This window comes from Myxocyprinus asiaticus, chromosome 11 (assembly GCF_019703515.2).
Source record: "Myxocyprinus asiaticus isolate MX2 ecotype Aquarium Trade chromosome 11, UBuf_Myxa_2, whole genome shotgun sequence".
Lineage (NCBI taxonomy): Eukaryota > Metazoa > Chordata > Actinopteri > Cypriniformes > Catostomidae > Myxocyprinus > Myxocyprinus asiaticus.
The window spans coordinates 17,669,863-17,689,107 of NC_059354.1; the positions used below are offsets into that span (position 1 = coordinate 17,669,863).

Consider the following 19,245-nt stretch of genomic DNA (forward strand, 5'->3'; position numbering starts at 1 on the left):
GACCAATAAATAATATTTAAGGAAATAAAAATCAGATCAGCATACAAGTACATGTACTTGTTTAATATATATTCATCTGTTGCATATTTCATAGTGTTTTATTGTATTATGCAGACAGGGTTCAGATGACAACCAAATGCTTTTTGTCACATATAGAGTAAATTAAAGTTCACAGAAAATGTTAATCTCTCCTCCATGAACTCCTGCAATTATAGATGGTCCATAGTTAGTTAATCTCTCTATTATTTATTATTATTATGAATGCATAATTACACAGAAGACAGAGGGGAAGAAATAATCAGTTTAGTGTCCCAGTTAAACAAAATTTATTAAAGCAGGCGAAGTAGTCTTTCAGAATTTGTTTTTAAAAAAATAGTACATCATTCATTTCTCATACACAGAACTCAGAAATGTCTTTTACAAATTAATTTGCAATTGCAAGGTGAAAGTAATAGTTATGTCAACAATGACAGTACAGTGAGTTTAAAAACCATAAGACCTTAGAAAACAGTAAAAGGAAAACAAAACAAGGCACTATTTATTAACTGTATAATTGAAATCAGTTGATTGCAACACACTCCAAAAAAGCTGAGACAGGGGCAGTTTAAGACTAATAACAATTGGACAAGTTGAAATAACAAGGCTATGTGAAACAGGAGATGTTAAACAGGTGAGGCAATTGTGTCATTGTACTGAATACTGTATAATGAGCCTCCAAAAACAGCCTAGTCCTTCAAGAGCAAGGATCGTTCAAGACTTGTCAATTTGCCAACAGATGCTTCAGCAAATAATCCAAGACATTGAGAACAATGTTCCCCAAAGACAAATTGGAAGGATTTGGGGCATTTCACCCTCTACAGTACACAATATAGTTAAAAGATTCAAGGAATCTGGTCAAATCTCGGTGCGTAAAGGGCAAGACGAAAACCACTTCTGAATGCACATGATCTCTGATCCCTCAGACGTCACTGTATTAAAAAATGTAATTCATCTGTAATGGATATCATGAACATGGGCTTGGGATAACTTTAGTAAACCTTTGTTAGTCAACACCACTCGTCGCTGCGTCCACAGATGCAAGTTAAGACTTTACTATGCGAAGCAGAAGCCCTACATCAACCCTGTCCAGAAGAGCTGCCAACTTCTCCAGGCTCGGTCTAATCTTAGATGGTAAGTAGAAGAGTGGAACTGTGTTTTTTTTGGTCCGAAGAGCAGCTGTCGTGTTATCTGGGCCAAAGAGGAAAAGGACCATCCAAGCTGTTATTAGCGTCAGGTCCAAAAGCCAGTGTCTGTCATGGGCCAGGGGTGTGTCAGTGCCCATGGCATGGGTAACTCGCTCATCTGTGAGAACACCATGAATGCAGACAGATATGTAACATTTTTGGAGCAACATATACTGCCATTCAGCACCATCTTTTCCAGGGACGTCCCGGCACTTTCCAGCAGGACAATTTCAAACACTGCTCGGATTAGAAGTGCATGGCTGTGTAAGCAGAGAGTGTGGGTGCTAGATTGGCTTCCCTGCAGTCCTGACCTGTCTCCAATTAAGAATTTGTGGGGCGTTATGAAGCACACAATACATCAACAAAACCCCGTACAATTGTGCAGCTAAAGACCTACATAATGGATGAATGGGGGAAAATTCCACTTTCTAAACTTAACAAACTGTCTTCAGTGCCCAAATGCTTAATAAGTGTTATTAGAAGAAATGGTGATGTTTCAGTGGTAAACACTCGACTGTCCCAACTTTTCTGGAGTGTTGCAATCATCTGATTTGAAATGACTGTACATTAAAAAACAAACAAACAATGTTTGTTTACAGGTTAAAACATCATATAATGTTTAGTTGTAGTGCTTTCAATATAGAAAAGGGTGAATATAATTTACAAAGGGTTGTATCTTTCTATATGATCTTCGTAGGTAATGCCTTTTTAACCAGCCTGGCGAATGACCTATCAAGTGATTGATTGGCAGACCAATTATTTTGCCAATTTTGGGCAACTGGAGATTATCGCCATCGGTCGATAATTTTGCAGATTAACAAGAGTTAATTCCTACTTTGATTCCAAAATCTACTAGCAGGCTTATAATTTACAGTTTTCAATGTTTATCATTAATTTTGATTTAAAATTGTGTAAAGTAATAATCAATCAGAATTAGCCATAAAAAAACAAACAAACAAAAAAAAAAACAGTTGACCGCTTGACCTAACACTATGACTGTATAACATATCAGCAAAACTCTTTCAGTGCAAAGTAAAATATTCAAAGCAATCATTTAGAGGAACACTCACATCTGCATCTATAAAATAGTTTTACACAAGTCTTTGACCTGTGTCAGACTTAACTTGAAATAAATTTAAAGGACATTCATGAAATGACCAAAATGTTACAATTATTGCAAAAGTTTTGCCAGTGGAAAAAAATTCCATGCTGAGCCCTGTCATTTAAAGTTTAAATATGGTTTAGTCATTTATTCCCTTCTTGCATAGTTTTGAATGCCACTTTTTCAATGTCGATTAAAAATTAAATAAGCATGAATTAATATAAAATATTACTTTAGCATCCAGTGTAATAGCTCTATAAAAATATGTCTCTTAAATTTTCGATAAACTTCAGTAGGAGTAAAATGTCATCATTTGTTCAAATGAAAACTAAACAAAACTTCATGTAGTGTTTCATTGGCCTGTCAGTGTGTTTTCATGTTGAAATGCAAACTATTCCTCTGAGAATATCTTGGATGTTTCAGAGTTACACACATTATAAAGCCACATTTCTGAAAGTGAAACCATACTACTACTCAGCACTGCACCATAACCGGAAGTCATAAAATAACTTCAATTAGAACTACATTATTTCTTCACAACTGCCCATATCAGAATACACAGCAGAGGGTACAGAAAACATTTTGCAAGTCATGTTCAAATGTTGGTGATTAAGTGACATTGTTATGTAACCTCTAGTTACAGATTGTAATACCTGTACCACAAGACTTCCAATGTATTTAAAAAGTATATATTCAATCCTAGGCAGTACAGCCCTTTATAATGTGCAAAATCGCAACAAGCACAACACCAGTAACACAACCAGAAGATGGTTATTACAGGGGATGCATCAATACCATTTTTTGATTACAACACTGACTACCAGTAGTTCCGTTTTGGTACTTAACGATAACAATACCAGTATTTTAAGCAAAGCTGCAATTTTCAGGTATAGTATATTAGAGGTGATATATATATATATATCACCAGATGAGGTTTATTGATGAGGAATATAAAAAAAAAAAAAGATTAAAAAAAAAATTAAATATCAACAATTATCAGCATAGATTTTTGCCGATAACCGATAGTTCCAAAAAGCAATATCAGTGTAATTTTATGGTACAGTTAAATAATGATCAAAGGACAGTGTTTTTAGTTAGTTAGTTTTTTTGTTTGTTCATGACTTTTTAAAGCCACTTTTCACAACATGTTTTAAACATCATATACAGGACACTGTAACTAAGTACGAAAACAACATAACCAGTGTTAACAAGCAACTAACTAAAAGTAACGACACTATAAACTTTACAGTAACTTTGCTGTTTTCAAAACAGTGTATGTTTTCCAGTCAAACTTGTCGCACTGTGTTGCACACACAGCTTTACAACCGTCAGTGGAGGAAATAATCAAACATGCTCTCCTGGAATGTCCTCTCTCTCTCACAGGTAGCATTGGAAAGTTTGTTCATTTTAGTGAATTCATTTGTTCAAATGGTTCATATTGACCATTTTAAATTCAATTTATTAATTTATTTGAGTGCCTGTGTAGAAGTCCTGCATTTTACATATTTTATAGCAAAATATTTTATTAAATACTGCTGTTCATTGCTATGTTTTAGGCATTGGAATACATGTAAATTAGGGTGTTTCTAATTTCATTAGATGTATTTACTGTGGTGCAAGTTTAATCCTGTCCCCCTAATTTAGAAGTTCATTCATTTAAAGACCCTCACTTGTTTCTTTACCAGATGAATACAGCTCTGATTAAACTATATAATCTGATAGATATATAGTTCATTTAAAAAGTTATTGCTCCCTTTTAAATAGCATGCATGTATAGTTGTGGCCAAAAATATTGGCACCCTTGGTAAATATGAGCAAAGAAGTCTGTGGGGGAAAAAAAATCTTTTGATCTTTCATTCAAAAAATTCACAAAAATCTAACCTTTAATTGAAGTAAAACAATTGAAACAGGGGAAATATCTTATTATTAAATAATATTTTTTTCTCCAAAACGCATTGGCCATAATTATTGGCACCCTTTTATTTAATACTTTTTGCAACCTCTCTTTGCCAAGATAACAGCTCTAATGCCTAATGAGGTTGGAGAATACCTGGCAAGGGATCTGAGACCATTCATCCATACAGAATCTCTACAGATCCTTCAAATTCAGAGGTCCATGTTGGTGGACTCTCCTCTTCAGTTCACCCCACAAATTTTCTATGGGGTTCAGGTCAGGGGACTGGGATGGCCATGGCAGAACTTTGATTTTGTGGTCAGTGAACCATTTTTGTGTTGATTTTGATGTTTGTTTTGGATCATTGTCCTGCTGGAAGATCCAACCAGGGCCCATTGTAAGCTTTCTGGCAGAGGCAGTCAGGTTTAGATTTTTTATCTGTTGGTATTGATAGAGTCCATGATGCCATGTATCTGAACAAGATGTCCAGGTCCTCTGGCAGAAAAACAGCCCCACAACATTAAAGATCCAGCACCACATTTAACCGTGGGCACTGGGTACTACTTCATCTCTGTGTGTGCCAAGACTTTTGAGACTTTCTGACCTCAAGACCCAACTAATTTCCTTGGGTCCTTGAAGATTCTTTGGCCACTTGAACCATCCTCCTCACTGTGCGTGAAGACAATATAGACACACATCCTTTTCCGGGCAGATTCTTAAGATCTCCAGTTGATTGGAACATCATAATTATTGCCCTGATGGTGGAAATGGGCATTTTCAATGCTTTGGCTATTTTCTTATAGCTACTTCCCATTTTGTGAAGCTCAACAACCTTTTGCTGCACATCAGAACTATATTCTTTAGTCACCCACTGTGATTGATGATTAAGGGAATTTGGCCTGTGTGTTACCTTATATTTATACCCCTGTGAAACAGGAAATCATGGCTGAACAATTTCATGTTCCTAGACACCCAGGTGCACTAAAAAATGTAAAATATGAATGGGAATATACTTCAGATATATTTTACTCATAAGAATTTCTAGGGGTGTCAATAATCGTGGCCAACATGTTTTGGAGAAAAATATTTATTTAATAATTAAATATTTCAACTCTTTCAATTGTTTTACTTCAATTAAAGGTTAGATTTGTTGTGAACTTTTTGAATGAAAGATCAAAATGATAAACAATTCAGATTTTGTTTCACAGCCTTCTTTGCTCATATTTACCAAGGGTGCCAATATTTTTGGCCACCACTGTTGTTCAGTTAAGAGTAGCTTGGGGCTATAGTTTAAACGCTAATCATAATACAAAAATACATTATTTTTTAATTCATCTGAAGTATAACAATGTATTGGGACACTGGATCGGCAATAGGATCTGTATTGGCCAATCACTTTGTTAAAAAACCTGCTATCGGTATCAGCCTCAAATTTCCTTATCAGTGCAACTCTAGATAACTGTATATTGGTATCAGCATCAGTACTGATGTACCCCTACTTATTACTGAAACTGTACTAACCTTTTAACTGTAACACATGCTGACTGCTTGAATATTTCTGGTTGGAGAAAGACCTCTTATAAATAAAAAAAGTTTGTTTCAGCCTTTTCAATGAATATAATCAGTTTAAATACACTTTTCTCAAAGGTTTATCTTAACTGTTTTGTTATACAAAATATATAAAACAAATCTGAAATGAGTCATTGTTTTTATCGGCGTAGCACATGAGATTTGAGTGGAATGTGAAGAGACTAAGCACCCTTTTGAGAACAGAATTAAATGAGTAGATCTTGGCTTGACCTGTAATCCTCGTCTATTTAAATGGCACCTACTCCATAAACCTGTGGCATTCCCTGGCAAAGCTGTGAATGCACTTCTTATAAACAACCCACTATGTAGTCTTCTCAAGCTGAATTTGGTTGTAGCAGGCCTACAGACAGAGATAAAAGAAAAACAGTAAAGGGTGAAGAGAACTAGCGATAGTGTGTGTGAAGATATTGTTAAAATTAATTAAAATATCAATAAATGACATAAGAACATTTCTTGCCTCTGTAGATGTGGAAGGCTGGTGGTGTGATAAAAGATCACGTGTAAATTAATTCTTACTTTGAGAGTGGTCAACATGAATCCAAGCTGTCCCAGCTGTAGACTGCAGTCTGTCAGGTCCTCAATGAGACTGACTTCAGAACCCAGGTTTCTGATTCTGCACATTCACAAACAACATATTCTTCATGTGGGCAGGAATTACAAAAGATACAACAGGAACTGCAGATACAACTGTTGTTTGCACCTCTCCAAAGCTTGCAGAAGCTGGATGACTCAAAATTGAATGTTCCAACTGATTACTTTATTGCCATGAGGTGTATATGCACTGAAAGGTTTGGAAAAGTAGCTCAGAATGACAGCATAAAGGATTAGAAAAGTACCGTGCACGGAGCACCACATAGAGGAAGATTGGAAAGAGGTCGTCCATGCACCACAGAAACTCCTGCCCAAGCAGAACCTGCACTTCCTGAGTGACTTCCTCAAAGGTCAGCTGTATCACTTGCAACTTGTCTGAAGGACTGAATGCTGTGCTACAGAATCAAAGTGAAAAATAAAAATATAAGAATGTGGGTAAAAAGGTGGTACGTTTCATCTTTCTTTTTTTTTTTTACACTTGTAGACAGAGCTGTCTTACCTGATCTGTTGCAAGGTTTCAACAGCAGTGGCAAAGCAGGCATCTTTAGTGTTAGGCAAGACCTGTCCAATGAAAATGAACATGGGCAATACAAACAAGTTATATATCTTGGCAACAGTGCTATTACTGATTATTAGGCTCAGCTGGAATCTGCTGCGCATTTTTGTGCATTATCACTTTCTGGTAGCTGAAGGCAGAAATTATCCAAAATACCTAATAAAAAAAATGTATGGGGGCAAAAACTTGGGGAACTTTGTGACTGACCGGTATTTTAATTCTACAGAAAACTGTGAAGCTTACTGCAGAGTTCTGCAGCTTCAGATTCCATGTGGGCCATCTGATTATTTTCTTAGAAATCATGAAAAGTGTCACCTGCTTTTTCTCTCCCAATACAGAGATAGAAACTGGCCAAAACTTTCTGAGGAAGAAGAAGAAGAAAAAAAAAAAAAAAGATACATCACAAAATTTTAACAAAAACACCTCTTTCGATTAAGGCTGAGCTTGGAACATACTGATTGGGTCTTTGATTGCTCATTAACTTACTGGATATATGTTACTTTTTATTCTTTGACTTACTGTTGTACTCCAAGGAAGGCTAGGAGGGCAAGATCAGGCTGTTTGTTGAGTCGTAACACACAGTTCCAGTACACCTCCTCCTCTCTCTCTTTCTCAAGTGTGTAGAGAGTGAAGAGAGGGGGGTAAAGCCTCGGCAACAAGACTGGCATTAGAAGACTTGAGCTGCTCACTATCCAACTGCAGCACAACAAAAACACACACATCTCTTTAATTGTTTTAATTTGCAGACTGAGAGTATATACACTGGGGTTTGGATTTAGACAGCAGAAGAAGGGTTGGCAACTTTCTACCTGACAAATACAGGACAACCCCCCAAAAACTGCATTGACGGGACATTCTAAGGGACCGTTTACACCAAACACATCCTTGTGCTAAAACAAAGCTAGACACAGCGCAGAACGCAGGTGTCCTGACATGCATTTTTAACAACTGAAGTAAACTTTACAAGCTGTCTAAAAAAGGCGGCACTCCTGCACAAGACGCTGAGAAAATAGCAAGATGCAGCATAGCGATCAAAGAGCATGAGCATGTTTGCATAGGAAGACAATTGAAAATTAGCACGGACTGAGGCAAAAATTTGGTGTGAACAGCCTCCAGTACGTAAAAGCAAAATCTATTTGAAACAACGTCAACAATCAATCTTCACTTTTACTAAACACTACCTTTTGCCAAAACAACGTAGCCACAATCAATGGAGAAAGACAATATTTTTCTGTCAAGCATTTTCTTCCCTGTAAAAGTCTTTTAACTTTTTAAAGCTCAACAAAACGTGTGTTCCAATTAAAATTGGGCTCATCAGTTTGTAAACAGTATATAAATAGTACATAATACAGTATAGTACAGTATATAGTATATGCGTAGTGTGCTTAAAAATAGTAAATACATCACTAAATTTGCCTTTCACAGCCACTGTCTTAGAACAAGTCTTGGTAATGTCTTGAGCAACCATGCATTTTAATGGGTTTTTATAATAAAAGAAAAAGCTATTAACATGAAAATAGCATTGGCTATTTCTCCCTAGATCACACAGTCGTCGTTTTGGCGGTGTATAGTGCTTATCACAAGGAAAATGTAATAAAATCACATTAAGTGTTTTAAATAAACATGTACTGTACTTTTATATTTTGTATTTTGAGTCTCTCTTCCAGCACTGACATATGCAATGCCAAGTTATGCCATGTCATGATGAATAAGTGCGTGCGAGGTATTTTGGAATCACAATAGAGGGAAACAATTATCATGCACTTGAATGCTATATTTTTTTATACTTTTAAAAGAAAAACATCAGAAGACGTGCGCTGATTGTCACTGATCTTCACCCGGGCCGCCTCTGTCAAATGTAGCGTCCACTTAAAGCAACAGCTGATATCTCGCACAACTCACGTGAAAGATCTCTGTGTTTCAGATCTATTTTTCTCGATGTGTGAAATGTTCCCAGCAATTTGGGGGTGAGACGCCATATGAGAGAAAGCATCCCATATGGATTCATTACAGAACGCAATTTGGTTCACTTAAAAGCAGGACGATTCCATATTATACGGGACGGTTGACAACCCAAAGCAGAAGCTATTTTTGTGTTGGCAGGTGCACGACTAGTAGTTTTTGTGTGACCTAAGACCTAAATTAGTCATTGTAACACTTCTCAGTGGAAGGAGGAGGTGAGAAGCAGATTTCCTGGTTCAGGTAGGCGTTTTTTTTATTTTCCTCAGTGCAGCACAATCACACTCTCAGGGCTTTATGTTGTTGGAAAACACAGTCTCAAAATATCCACAACCTAGCTTACAAAATAAACTCTCCAATTTGTAATCATAAAAACTTCTGGCTTCATAGTCCGTGCCCAGGCTCTCTCTCTCCTCTAACTGCTGTGTGGCTCTATTTATGCCGCTCTCCCCGTGCTCACTGAAATTAGAGACAGGTGTTAGACATAATTTAACTCAGGTGTAAGCGCCCTTACCGCTTTCTCTCTCTCCGGAGAGATGCTTGACCACGCCCCCGCTGCCACAGTCATCTAAATTACTCAATGAGAATCAAGGTTCTCAAAAAAAAAAAAAAAAAAAAAAATAATTCCAAGATGATGATGAACCTTCATCTTATACTCTCACCAGGGAATCACACTGCCTCACACTTTCATCTTTACTGCCCTACTCTATATAAACACTGTGTCTTAGAGATTAATGAGAGAAAGCATCAAGGACACACCAGCCTTAAAATGCTTTCTACATAGGCAGCTCACAAGGTTTTGGAACAGATCTATTATTTTCAGATCTATTTTCATTATGTTCATCTTTTCTTTTTTTTTTTTTCTAATAGTAATGCAACTAAATAAAACAATACTAATAACAAGACAAAAGTCCAGCCATAGCGGTGCTGCCTTACCCCTGCTGGGGAGTTTCTGAGTGCGTACTGCTGTTAAGAGAGTCTGTGCCCTCATCTGAGGAACTGGATGAATCCAGGATGAAACCTCCTTCCTCAGGAACACCAGGAAACAGAAACCTGTGGCAAATAATTATACTTGTAAGCCAATGGCCTTGACTTCTTAATCTTTACATTATATTAGAGTTCATGTCATCACAAAGTTGTAAAAAGCAAAGAAGAACAAAAAGTTGGTTCCTGTTAACTGTTTAATGCTTCTTTGTCTTTTAAAGTACTGCGAACTAAAGTTCTGGGAACTAATTCTACAGCAAATCACAGAAAAGTCTGGATGTTAAGGTTGGGAACCAAGAACCAGTTCTAAAGATACGGCTCTATTTTTGAAGAATACCAGAATCAAATGATTTTAATTACTTTCAGTTCTGTTATTGGCTCTCAAACTGGTTTTCCTCCACTGATACAGATGAACAATGTACGAAAATAGTCTGGCTCTTATTCAGGGATGCTGCTACTGAATCTACAGTGCGAAACATACTATGTGACCAGTGTAGTCAGTTTAAAAAAAAGGACTCTTGCAGCCTCTGTGCCACATTATAAAGTCTGTGTTGTTTTAAATGTATTTCTGATTTGTTATATCTGTTGTGAAATGATCTCAACAATTGGCAACAGACTACTAAGGGGAGTAAATGGCATAAAAATTGCACTTCTTATTTCCGAATATTTATTCCTCAAAGTACAAAAGGAATGAGGTGCTGTAATCAGAACTAGAATTGGTAAAGTCCTTAAGATTCCCATCCCTACTGGACGTGTTACCTGACTAACTGGAATATGCGTGTTAGGTAAGACAGGATCTCCTCCACTGCTTGCTGTAACAGCCGTCTATTGGAGCCCACACCAACATAGGTCATCCTGTACACAGTGACCAGGGTCTCCATCAGCCAGCCCAGCGGGTGCAGAGGGGTATCACAAGCCTGAAGGGAGTTATTTTACAGTGGTCACATAAAGCATTTGAACACTTAAGCCTCACTTAATAATGTATGAATGTCTTTGTATTACATAAGATCAAATCAATTGGCATTCATTTTAAAGAAATACAGCACAAACACATTTTTCAAGCACATTTCATATAAAGAAGTTTGTTAGGTTTTAAATTATAAAACAACAGATATACTGTTCAGTATACTATTAGGACACTATGTGGTTGTCAAACTTAGTAGAACATGCCCATAGCTAGGGACCAGCTGGTAAAAATAAATTATACAAATGGCTCTGAAAAGTGATGTATGTTCTGAGAAAAGGTTTAGCATCATTAATTTTAAGATTCAAATTGGTTTGATATTCTAATGCAATGAAGTTCATACATCTTTAAGTGTGACTTTAGTGTCCAAAAACGTTTTTATGGCCACTGTTCAACTACAGTTATGAGAAATATTGTTGTGCGTGTTTTTCCTACAAATATTTTTTTTACTTGGTGTAATTAACCCTTTTAAAGTCTCACCTTTATAAGATATCGTCGTATGTTGTTGAAAGAGTCTGCAGTAATAGGACATAAATGTTGAGGAATCACCTCAAGACTCTCCAGCATCATATTCTGAGATCGGCTCAGCTCCTCTGGACTACATACACACATAAATCACTGAAGACTTTTTTTAATGTATTGCTCATTCATGTGTGTGTGTGTGTGCTTGCACATACTGATCTCTCTGCAGTCTGCGTCTGGCAGTGAGGGAGATGGCAATGTTCTCCCAGGCTTTCTCGTACACTCCCTGACATGGAGTTTCACAGCCCAGTCGACCCCAGCATTCCTCAAACACGGCTTTCCACTTTTCCTGTGCAGGCACTGCATTGTGACCAGCCACACTACACAAAGATTGTAAAACAACAGTAAAAACTATTGTACAAAATACAAATAAATAAACAGCTATCTATCTATCCATCTAAATATCTATCTAAATATCTGTCTGTCTGTCTGTCTGTCTATCTATCTATCTATCGTCTCTGAACTGTCCATCCTTTCCATCTGTCTGTCTGTTCGTCCATCTCTATGCCCTCTATCTATCCATTATTTGTCAATGACACTCACGGCATCTTGTTTTCTCTCCTCAATGTTTCAAAGGGTTTTGTAAAAGTTCCGGCCACTCTCAGTCCGGCTCCCCAGTGACCATCAAAGATCCCATCCAAAGAGTCACCGTTAGGCATGGACAGAACACCCTTTACATCCATAAAACCACAAAACATCAATTTCAGTTCAACTTTTCGGATAGAATATATGCCGAGCAAAAATCACAAATGTGTTTTCTAAAATGTATTGTCTCAGGTATTGTCTAACAGTAATTTCATCACCTTTCCACAGAGAGTCCAGTCTTCTGAAAATTCGCCCTCAAAAACTGTGTCATCATCACAAAAAAGAGTCCCGTTGCCCTGTATAAGACAAAAGAAAGTAAATCGCTCAGATGATGGTACATATTTTGCCTTTACTTAAAGAGCCATTCAAGTGTAGAGTAAATTTCATTTCAGGAATTGTTAAAGAAATAAGAAATAGGAATAGTTAAAGGGATAGTTCACCCAAAAATGAAAATTCTCTCATCATTTACTCACCCTCATGCCATCTCAGATGAACACAAACAAAATGTTTTAGAAGAATATTTCAGCTCTGTAGGTCCATACAATGTAAGTGAATGGTGGCCAAATATCACATAACGGCATCATAATGGTAATCCATACAACATCAGTGGTAAAATCCATGTTGTGTGCAGCGATCCAATTTTGGGTGAGATTTTTTTTGGGGCTGATTTCAAGCTGGATTACACTTCCTAGTGCTTGCCGCGTGCGTAGAGCGCTAGATGGCACTAGGAAATATAATCGAGCTTGAAATCATGATCACCAAGGAGACTGCTGTCAAGATTTATAGTGAAAAAGGAGCTACATTTTGGTCAGTTCTCATCCAAAATCGATTGGATCGCTTCAGAAGACATTGATTAAACCAATGTTTTCTTACGGATTATCTGTGTGCTGCCTTTATGTTCTTTTTGGAGCTTCAAAATTGTGGTCACCATTCACTTGCATTATATGGACCTACAGAGCTGAGATATTCTTCTAAATTTTTCATTTGTGTTCTGCAGAAGAAAAAAAGTCATACAAATCTGGGATGGCATGAGGGTGAGTAAATTAAGACACGATAAACTATTCTTTAAGTAAAAGAAGGCATATAATGTTTATTATTTCTAAATTTGCTGAACCTACAGGTGCATCTCAATAAATTAGAATGTCGTGGAAAAGTTCATTTATTTCAGTAATTCAACTCAAATTGTGAAACTCGTGTATTAAATAAATTCAATGCACACAGACTGAAGTAGTTTAAGTCTTTGGTTCTTTTAATTGTGATGATTTTGGCTCACATTTAACAAAAACCCACCAATTCACTATCTCAAAAAATTAGAATATATCATAAGACCAATAAAAAAAAAAACATTTTTAGTGAATTGTTGGCCTTCTGGAAAGTATGTTCATTTACTGTATATGTACTCAATACTTGGTAGGGGCTCCTTTAGCTTTAATTACTGCCTCAATTCGGCGTGGCATGGAGGTGATCAGTTTGTGGCACTGCTGAGGTGGTATGGAAGCCCAGGTTTCTTTGACAGTGGCCTTCAGCTCATCTGCATTTTTTGGTCTCTTGTTTCTCATTTTCCTCTTGACAATACCCCATAGATTCTCTATGGGGTTCAGGTCTGGTGAGTTTGCTGGCCAGTCAAGCACACCAACACCATGGTCATTTAACCAACTTTTGGTGCTTTTGGCAGTGTGGGCAGGTGCCAAATCCTGCTGGAAAATGAAATCAGCATCTTTAAAAAGCTGGTCAGCAGAAGGAAGCATGAAGTGCTCCAAAATGTCTTGGTAAACGGGTGCAGTGACTTTGGTTTTCAAAAAACACAATGGACCAACACCAGCAGATGACATTGCACCCCAAATCATGACAGACTGTGGAAACTTAATACTGGACTTCAAGCAACTTGGGCTATGAGCTTCTCCACCCTTCCTCCAGACTCTAGGACCTTGGTTTCCAAATGAAATACAAAACTTGCTCTCATCTGAAAAGAGGACTTTGGAACACTGGGCAACAGTCCAGTTCTTCTTCTCCTTAGCCCAGGTAAGACGCCTCTGACGTTGTCTGTGGTTCAGGAGTGGAATACGACAACTGTAGCCAAATTCCTTGACATGCCTGTGTGTGGTGGCTCTTGATGCCTTGACCCCAGCCTCAGTCCATTCCTTGTGAAGTTCACCCAAATTCTTGAATCGATTTTGCTTGACAATCATAAGGCTGCGGTTCTCTCGGTTGGTTGTGCATCTTTTTCTTCCACACTTTTTCCTTCCACTCAACTTTCTGTTAACATGCTTGGATACAGCATTCTGTGAACAGCCAGCTTCTTTGGCAATGAATGTTTGTGGCTTACCCTCCTTGTGAAGGGTGTCAATGATTGTCTTCTGGACAACTGCCAGATCAGCAGTCTTCCCCATGATTGTGTAGCCTAGTGAACCAAACTGAGAGACCATTTTGAAGGCTCAGAAAACCTTTGCAGGTGTTTTGAGTTGATTAGCTGATTGGCATGTCAAAATATTCTAATTTTTTGAGATAGTGAATTGGTGGGTTTTTGTTAAATGTGAGCCAAAATCATCACAATTAAAAGAACCAAAGACTTAAACTACTTCAGTCTGTGTGCATTGAATTTATTTAATACACGAGTTTCACAGTTTGAGTTGAATTACTGAAATAAATGAACTTTTCCACGACATTCTAATTTATTGAGATGCACCTGTACATGATAGTGACCCCAGCTCAACTTACCATCATTTTGTTATTAGAGAAGTTTCCTTCATAATACAATCCAAATTGAGTGATAACAACCCCGTCTCCATGACGCTGGTCATCAAGCCACATTCCCATGTATTTCTCGCCTCTGGAGAGAGATAAAATTAGAAAGCATGTTTATAAAATTTGGCAAACATCTACACTGGTGGCCAAAAGTTTGGAATAATGTTCAGATTTTGCTCTTATGGAAAGAAATTGGTACTTTTATTCACCAATGTGGCATTCAACTGATCACAAAGTATAGTCAGGACATTAATAACGTGAAAAATTACTATTACAATTTGAAAAAAATACTTCAAACTACTTCAAAGAGTTCTCATCAAAAAATTCTCCACGTGCAGCAATGCCAGCTTTGCAGATCCTTGGCGTTCTAGCTGTCAGTTTGTCCAGATACTCAAGTGACATTTCACCCCACACTTCCTGTAGCACTTGCCATAGATGTGGCAGTCTTGCTGGGCACTTCACATGCACCTTACAGTCTAGATGATCCCACAAAAGCTCAATGTGGTTAAGATCCATAACACTCTTTTCCAATTATCTGTTGTCCAATGTCTGTGTTTCTTTGCCCACTCTAACATTTTCTTTTTGTTTTTCTGTTTCAAAAGTGGCTTTTTCTTTGCAATTCTTCCCATAAGGCCTGTACCCCTGAGTCTTCTCTTTACTGTTGTACATGAAACTGGTGTTGAGCGGGTAGAATTCAATGAAGCTGTCAGCTGAGGACATGTGAGGCATCTATTTCTCAAACTAGAGACTCTGATGTACTTATCCTCTTGTTTAGTTGTACATTTGGGCCTTCCACATCTCTTTCTGTCCTTGTTAGAGCCAGTTGTCCTTTGTCTTTGAAGACTGTAGTGTACACCTTTGTATGAAATCTTCAGTTTTTTGGCAATTTCAAGCATTGTATAGCCTTCATTCCTCAAAACAATGGTTGACTGCTGAGTTTCTAGAGAAAGCCATTTCTTTTTTGCCATTTTTGACCTAAAATTTACCTTAAAAGAATAGTTCACCCAAAAATGAAAATTTGCTGATAATTTACTCACCCTCAGACCATACAAGATGTATCTGAGTTTCTTTCTTCATCAAAACAGAATTTAAGATTTTTAGGATTTCATTTCAGGCCTCCTCCTTTAAACAATGCAAGTGAATGTCCTCAATTTTATGACGGTCCAAAATGTATATTTAGGGTGCATCAAAATAATCCACAAGACTCCAGTTCTTCTGAACCCAAACGATTGATTATTTTTTAGAAACAAAACAATACTTATATACTTTTTAACTACAAATGTTCGCTTCCCTACATCTCTGTGATGCGCACTCATGAGAGGGATGGCGTAAACTCGTTGATAAGGTCACATGGACGAAGCAGGAAGCGCGTCATTGTTTACAAGAGGAGCAGCGCTGTACAAAACTTCAACTGTCTTTGCTGTAGATTTGTATTGTTCAAAATGGTCGTTTGGCGTGTGTATCCTGGATGCTTCAACGTCCAGAAACCCCAAAGAAAATGCACGCCGGGAAAAATATAAACTTTTCATCAATTGCCTATACATGATCATGAGCAAATGAAGCTCTGGCTTATTGCGCTGAACATGGACATCAGTACACTCCTACATTCTCTCAAATATTGGAGGGTGTGCAGTGAATATTTCACCCCTGAGGATTTCAGACCACTGAAACAAACAAAGGGTCGATATCTGAATTCATTGGCTGTGCCCGTGCTGTTTTTCCAGCGAACTCAGCTATGTGTGAAAACGTTGTCATTGTCACGCCTCCCTCGGGCTCTGCATCTCCCTCAGCGCTCCGCTCCAAATCACCCGATTCCTAATTCACCACACCTGCACTCAATTCACTTGCTTCAGTTTGTGAAGCTTCTCTTCTGTGTGATATCACCTGTACCATTGATCTCACTTTTTAAACCCTGTAAATCCTGTGAATCTCAGTAAATGTTCTCGCACTTGGTTTCACTAACTTCAACATGTGTGGCTTGAATTCCTGACAGTCATATAACTTATATATTTCTGCTAAAGTAAAAGCACAAGTAGATAATGCAACGGCATTGCTCCGAAATAAAGGATGGTTATTTACTGCAGTAATGTTTTTTTTATTATTATTTGGAAATTATTTTTTATTTTATTTTATATTGTTTTGAAATTGTTTTGGACTGTTTTGGTTTGTGAACGGCACTTGGTCTGTGCAAGTTTCTCTTGTAAACAATGACACGCTTCCTGCCTCCTCCTCCACGTGGCGCGTGACCGAGATGTACGGAAGCAAACATTTATAGTTATAAAGTATATAAGTATTGTTTTGTTTCTAAAAAATAATCAATTGTTTGGGTTCAGAAGGACTGGAGTCATGTGGATTATTTTGATGCACCCTAAATATGCATTTTGGACCGTCAGAAAAATGGAGGATATTCACTTGCATTGTTTAAAGGAGGAGGCCTGAAATGAAATCCTAAAAATCTTAAATTCTGTTTTGATGAAGAAAGAAACTCAGATACATCTTGGATGGCCTGAGGGTGAGTAAATTATCAGCAAATTTTTGGGTGAACTATTCCTTTAAGACATGCCAGTCAATTGCATACTGTGGCAACTCAAAAACAAACACAATGACAATGTTAAGCTTCATTTAACAAACCAAATAGCTTTCAACTATGTTTGATATAATGGCAAGTGATTTTATAGTACCAAATGAGCAATTTAACACGATTACTCAAGGATAATGTGTTGGAGTGATGGCTGCTGGAAATGGGGCCTGTCTAGATTTGATCAAAAATGACTTTTTTCAAATAGTGATGGTGCTGATTTTTACATCAGCAATGTCCTGACTATACTTTGTGATCAGTTGAATGACACTTTGGTGAATTAAAGTACCAACTTCCTTCTGAAACAGCAGAAACAGACAAATCTGTACATTATTCCAAACTTTTGCCCGCTGTGTATGTGGAAAGGATATTTATAAAATTTAGCGAACATCTTATATCAAGATGAAATTACCATTACTGGTCTACACTGGACAAAAATTAGTCAACATTTTATATCTGTCTCTCTCTTTTTTTTTTTTTTTGTGACAGCATTAAACATTAAAGGGATAGTTCACCCAAACATGAAAATTCTGTCATCATTCACTCACATTAGTGTTGTTCCAAATTTGCATGGCTTATTTTCTTCTATTGAACACAAAATGAGATGTTTAGTCATCATTCACTTTTATTCCATCTTTGTTCAAAAACTGAAAGTGAATGGTGACTGACGCATCTTGACTAACATCTCCATTTATGTTCCACAAAGAAAGTCAAAGGTTAGGAGGGGGTGAACTTTTCCTTTAAGAATGCACACTAGTAATTCGTTTTATTACACTGCTCTATGTTAATTTCTTTAAGAATAAAACTTTTTAATGAGGAAAAACTTACGGAGTACACCTTTAATTACTGGACCAAAAACCTCTAAAAATAAGATGCTAGAATATAATTTGACTCTTGATGGATATACTGTCACGTCGTATTCTACAGTAGAGAACATGGGTGTTATGTTTGATAGCAATCCGTCCTTTGACAATCACATTTCCAATGTTTGCAGAACAGCATGCTTTCACCTCAGAAATATTGCTAAGTTATGACACATGCTCTCTGTTTCTGATGCAGAAACACTAATTCATGCTTTCCTGGCCTCAAGACTAGATTATTGTAATGCTTTACTGGGAGGTGGTCCAACAGGTTCAATAATTAAGCTTCAGTTGGTTCAAAATGCAGCAGCTAGGGTCTTACTAGAACCAGAAAATTTGAAATACCTCCCACTTCCACCACTGGGTCGCTGAGTGATGACTACTACTGCAGCCTGTGCTAGCCAGACATCACTTCAGTCTCCTGAGGATGAACTGCTGCCGCCATGCTCAATTGTAAGACATGGGACAATTCACTGGCCACTTCCTGTACCTTGGACTTAGGATGGACTTCACCGAATGAACTGCCACAAGCTTCCAGCTGGACTGTGATGCACCTCACTAACCGCTGCCTGCAACATCTTGGTCATAGGATGATGGACTACTCTTTCTTAAAAATGGAATACATAGACAATAAATTAATGCCAACTAGAGCCTGCATCAGCCAAATAACAAAGGACAATGCATCTCTGTGCACTTTCACAGTTCATTCAGGATGGACTTCAAATACACTTATTCACTAATCCTACAGTTCATACAAAATCCAAACAAAAGTCTCACTGGCTCCACGGTGAGCCCGGTTTCTCCCAAGGTTATTTTTCTCCATAAACTAAAATCTGATGGAGTTGTGTTCCTTGCCACAGTCACCTTTGGTTTGCTCACTGAGAGCATAAAGACAAATAATTTTTTAAGGCATAATCTACAATCACGTTACTCATTTAAACCGCACAATGATGACTTTAAAACATGACAGACATCACAGCTTCATTTTCTGTTAAGTATGATTTTCTGCAATACTGCTTTGAAACAATGTGTGTTGTGAGAAGCGCTATACAAATACAAATGACTTGACTTTGTGTTCAGGGTCCTGTTCAA

At 37.5% G+C, this 19,245-nt stretch overlaps 1 protein-coding gene across 1 annotated transcript in view; it reads right to left on the reverse strand.

Annotated features, from left to right (window-relative positions):
* Window positions 1-76: 76 nt before the first annotated feature.
* The window catches only part of LOC127447977 (alsin-like), a 31,358-nt gene continuing 12,189 nt past the window's right edge, over window positions 77-19,245 (reverse strand). Inside the window, exons 22-34 of the mRNA XM_051710251.1 lie at window positions 14,689-14,800; window positions 12,189-12,266; window positions 11,929-12,056; window positions 11,541-11,705; window positions 11,344-11,461; window positions 10,659-10,816; window positions 9,852-9,968; window positions 7,476-7,652; window positions 7,272-7,317; window positions 6,900-6,961; window positions 6,646-6,795; window positions 6,326-6,422; window positions 77-6,149 (exon numbers count right to left, since the gene is read on the reverse strand). Of these exons, the coding sequence (XP_051566211.1) occupies window positions 6,111-6,149; window positions 6,326-6,422; window positions 6,646-6,795; window positions 6,900-6,961; window positions 7,272-7,317; window positions 7,476-7,652; window positions 9,852-9,968; window positions 10,659-10,816; window positions 11,344-11,461; window positions 11,541-11,705; window positions 11,929-12,056; window positions 12,189-12,266; window positions 14,689-14,800 (1,447 nt within the window). The 3' untranslated portion in view covers window positions 77-6,110. The remainder of the gene's footprint in view (window positions 6,150-6,325; window positions 6,423-6,645; window positions 6,796-6,899; window positions 6,962-7,271; window positions 7,318-7,475; window positions 7,653-9,851; window positions 9,969-10,658; window positions 10,817-11,343; window positions 11,462-11,540; window positions 11,706-11,928; window positions 12,057-12,188; window positions 12,267-14,688; window positions 14,801-19,245) is intronic.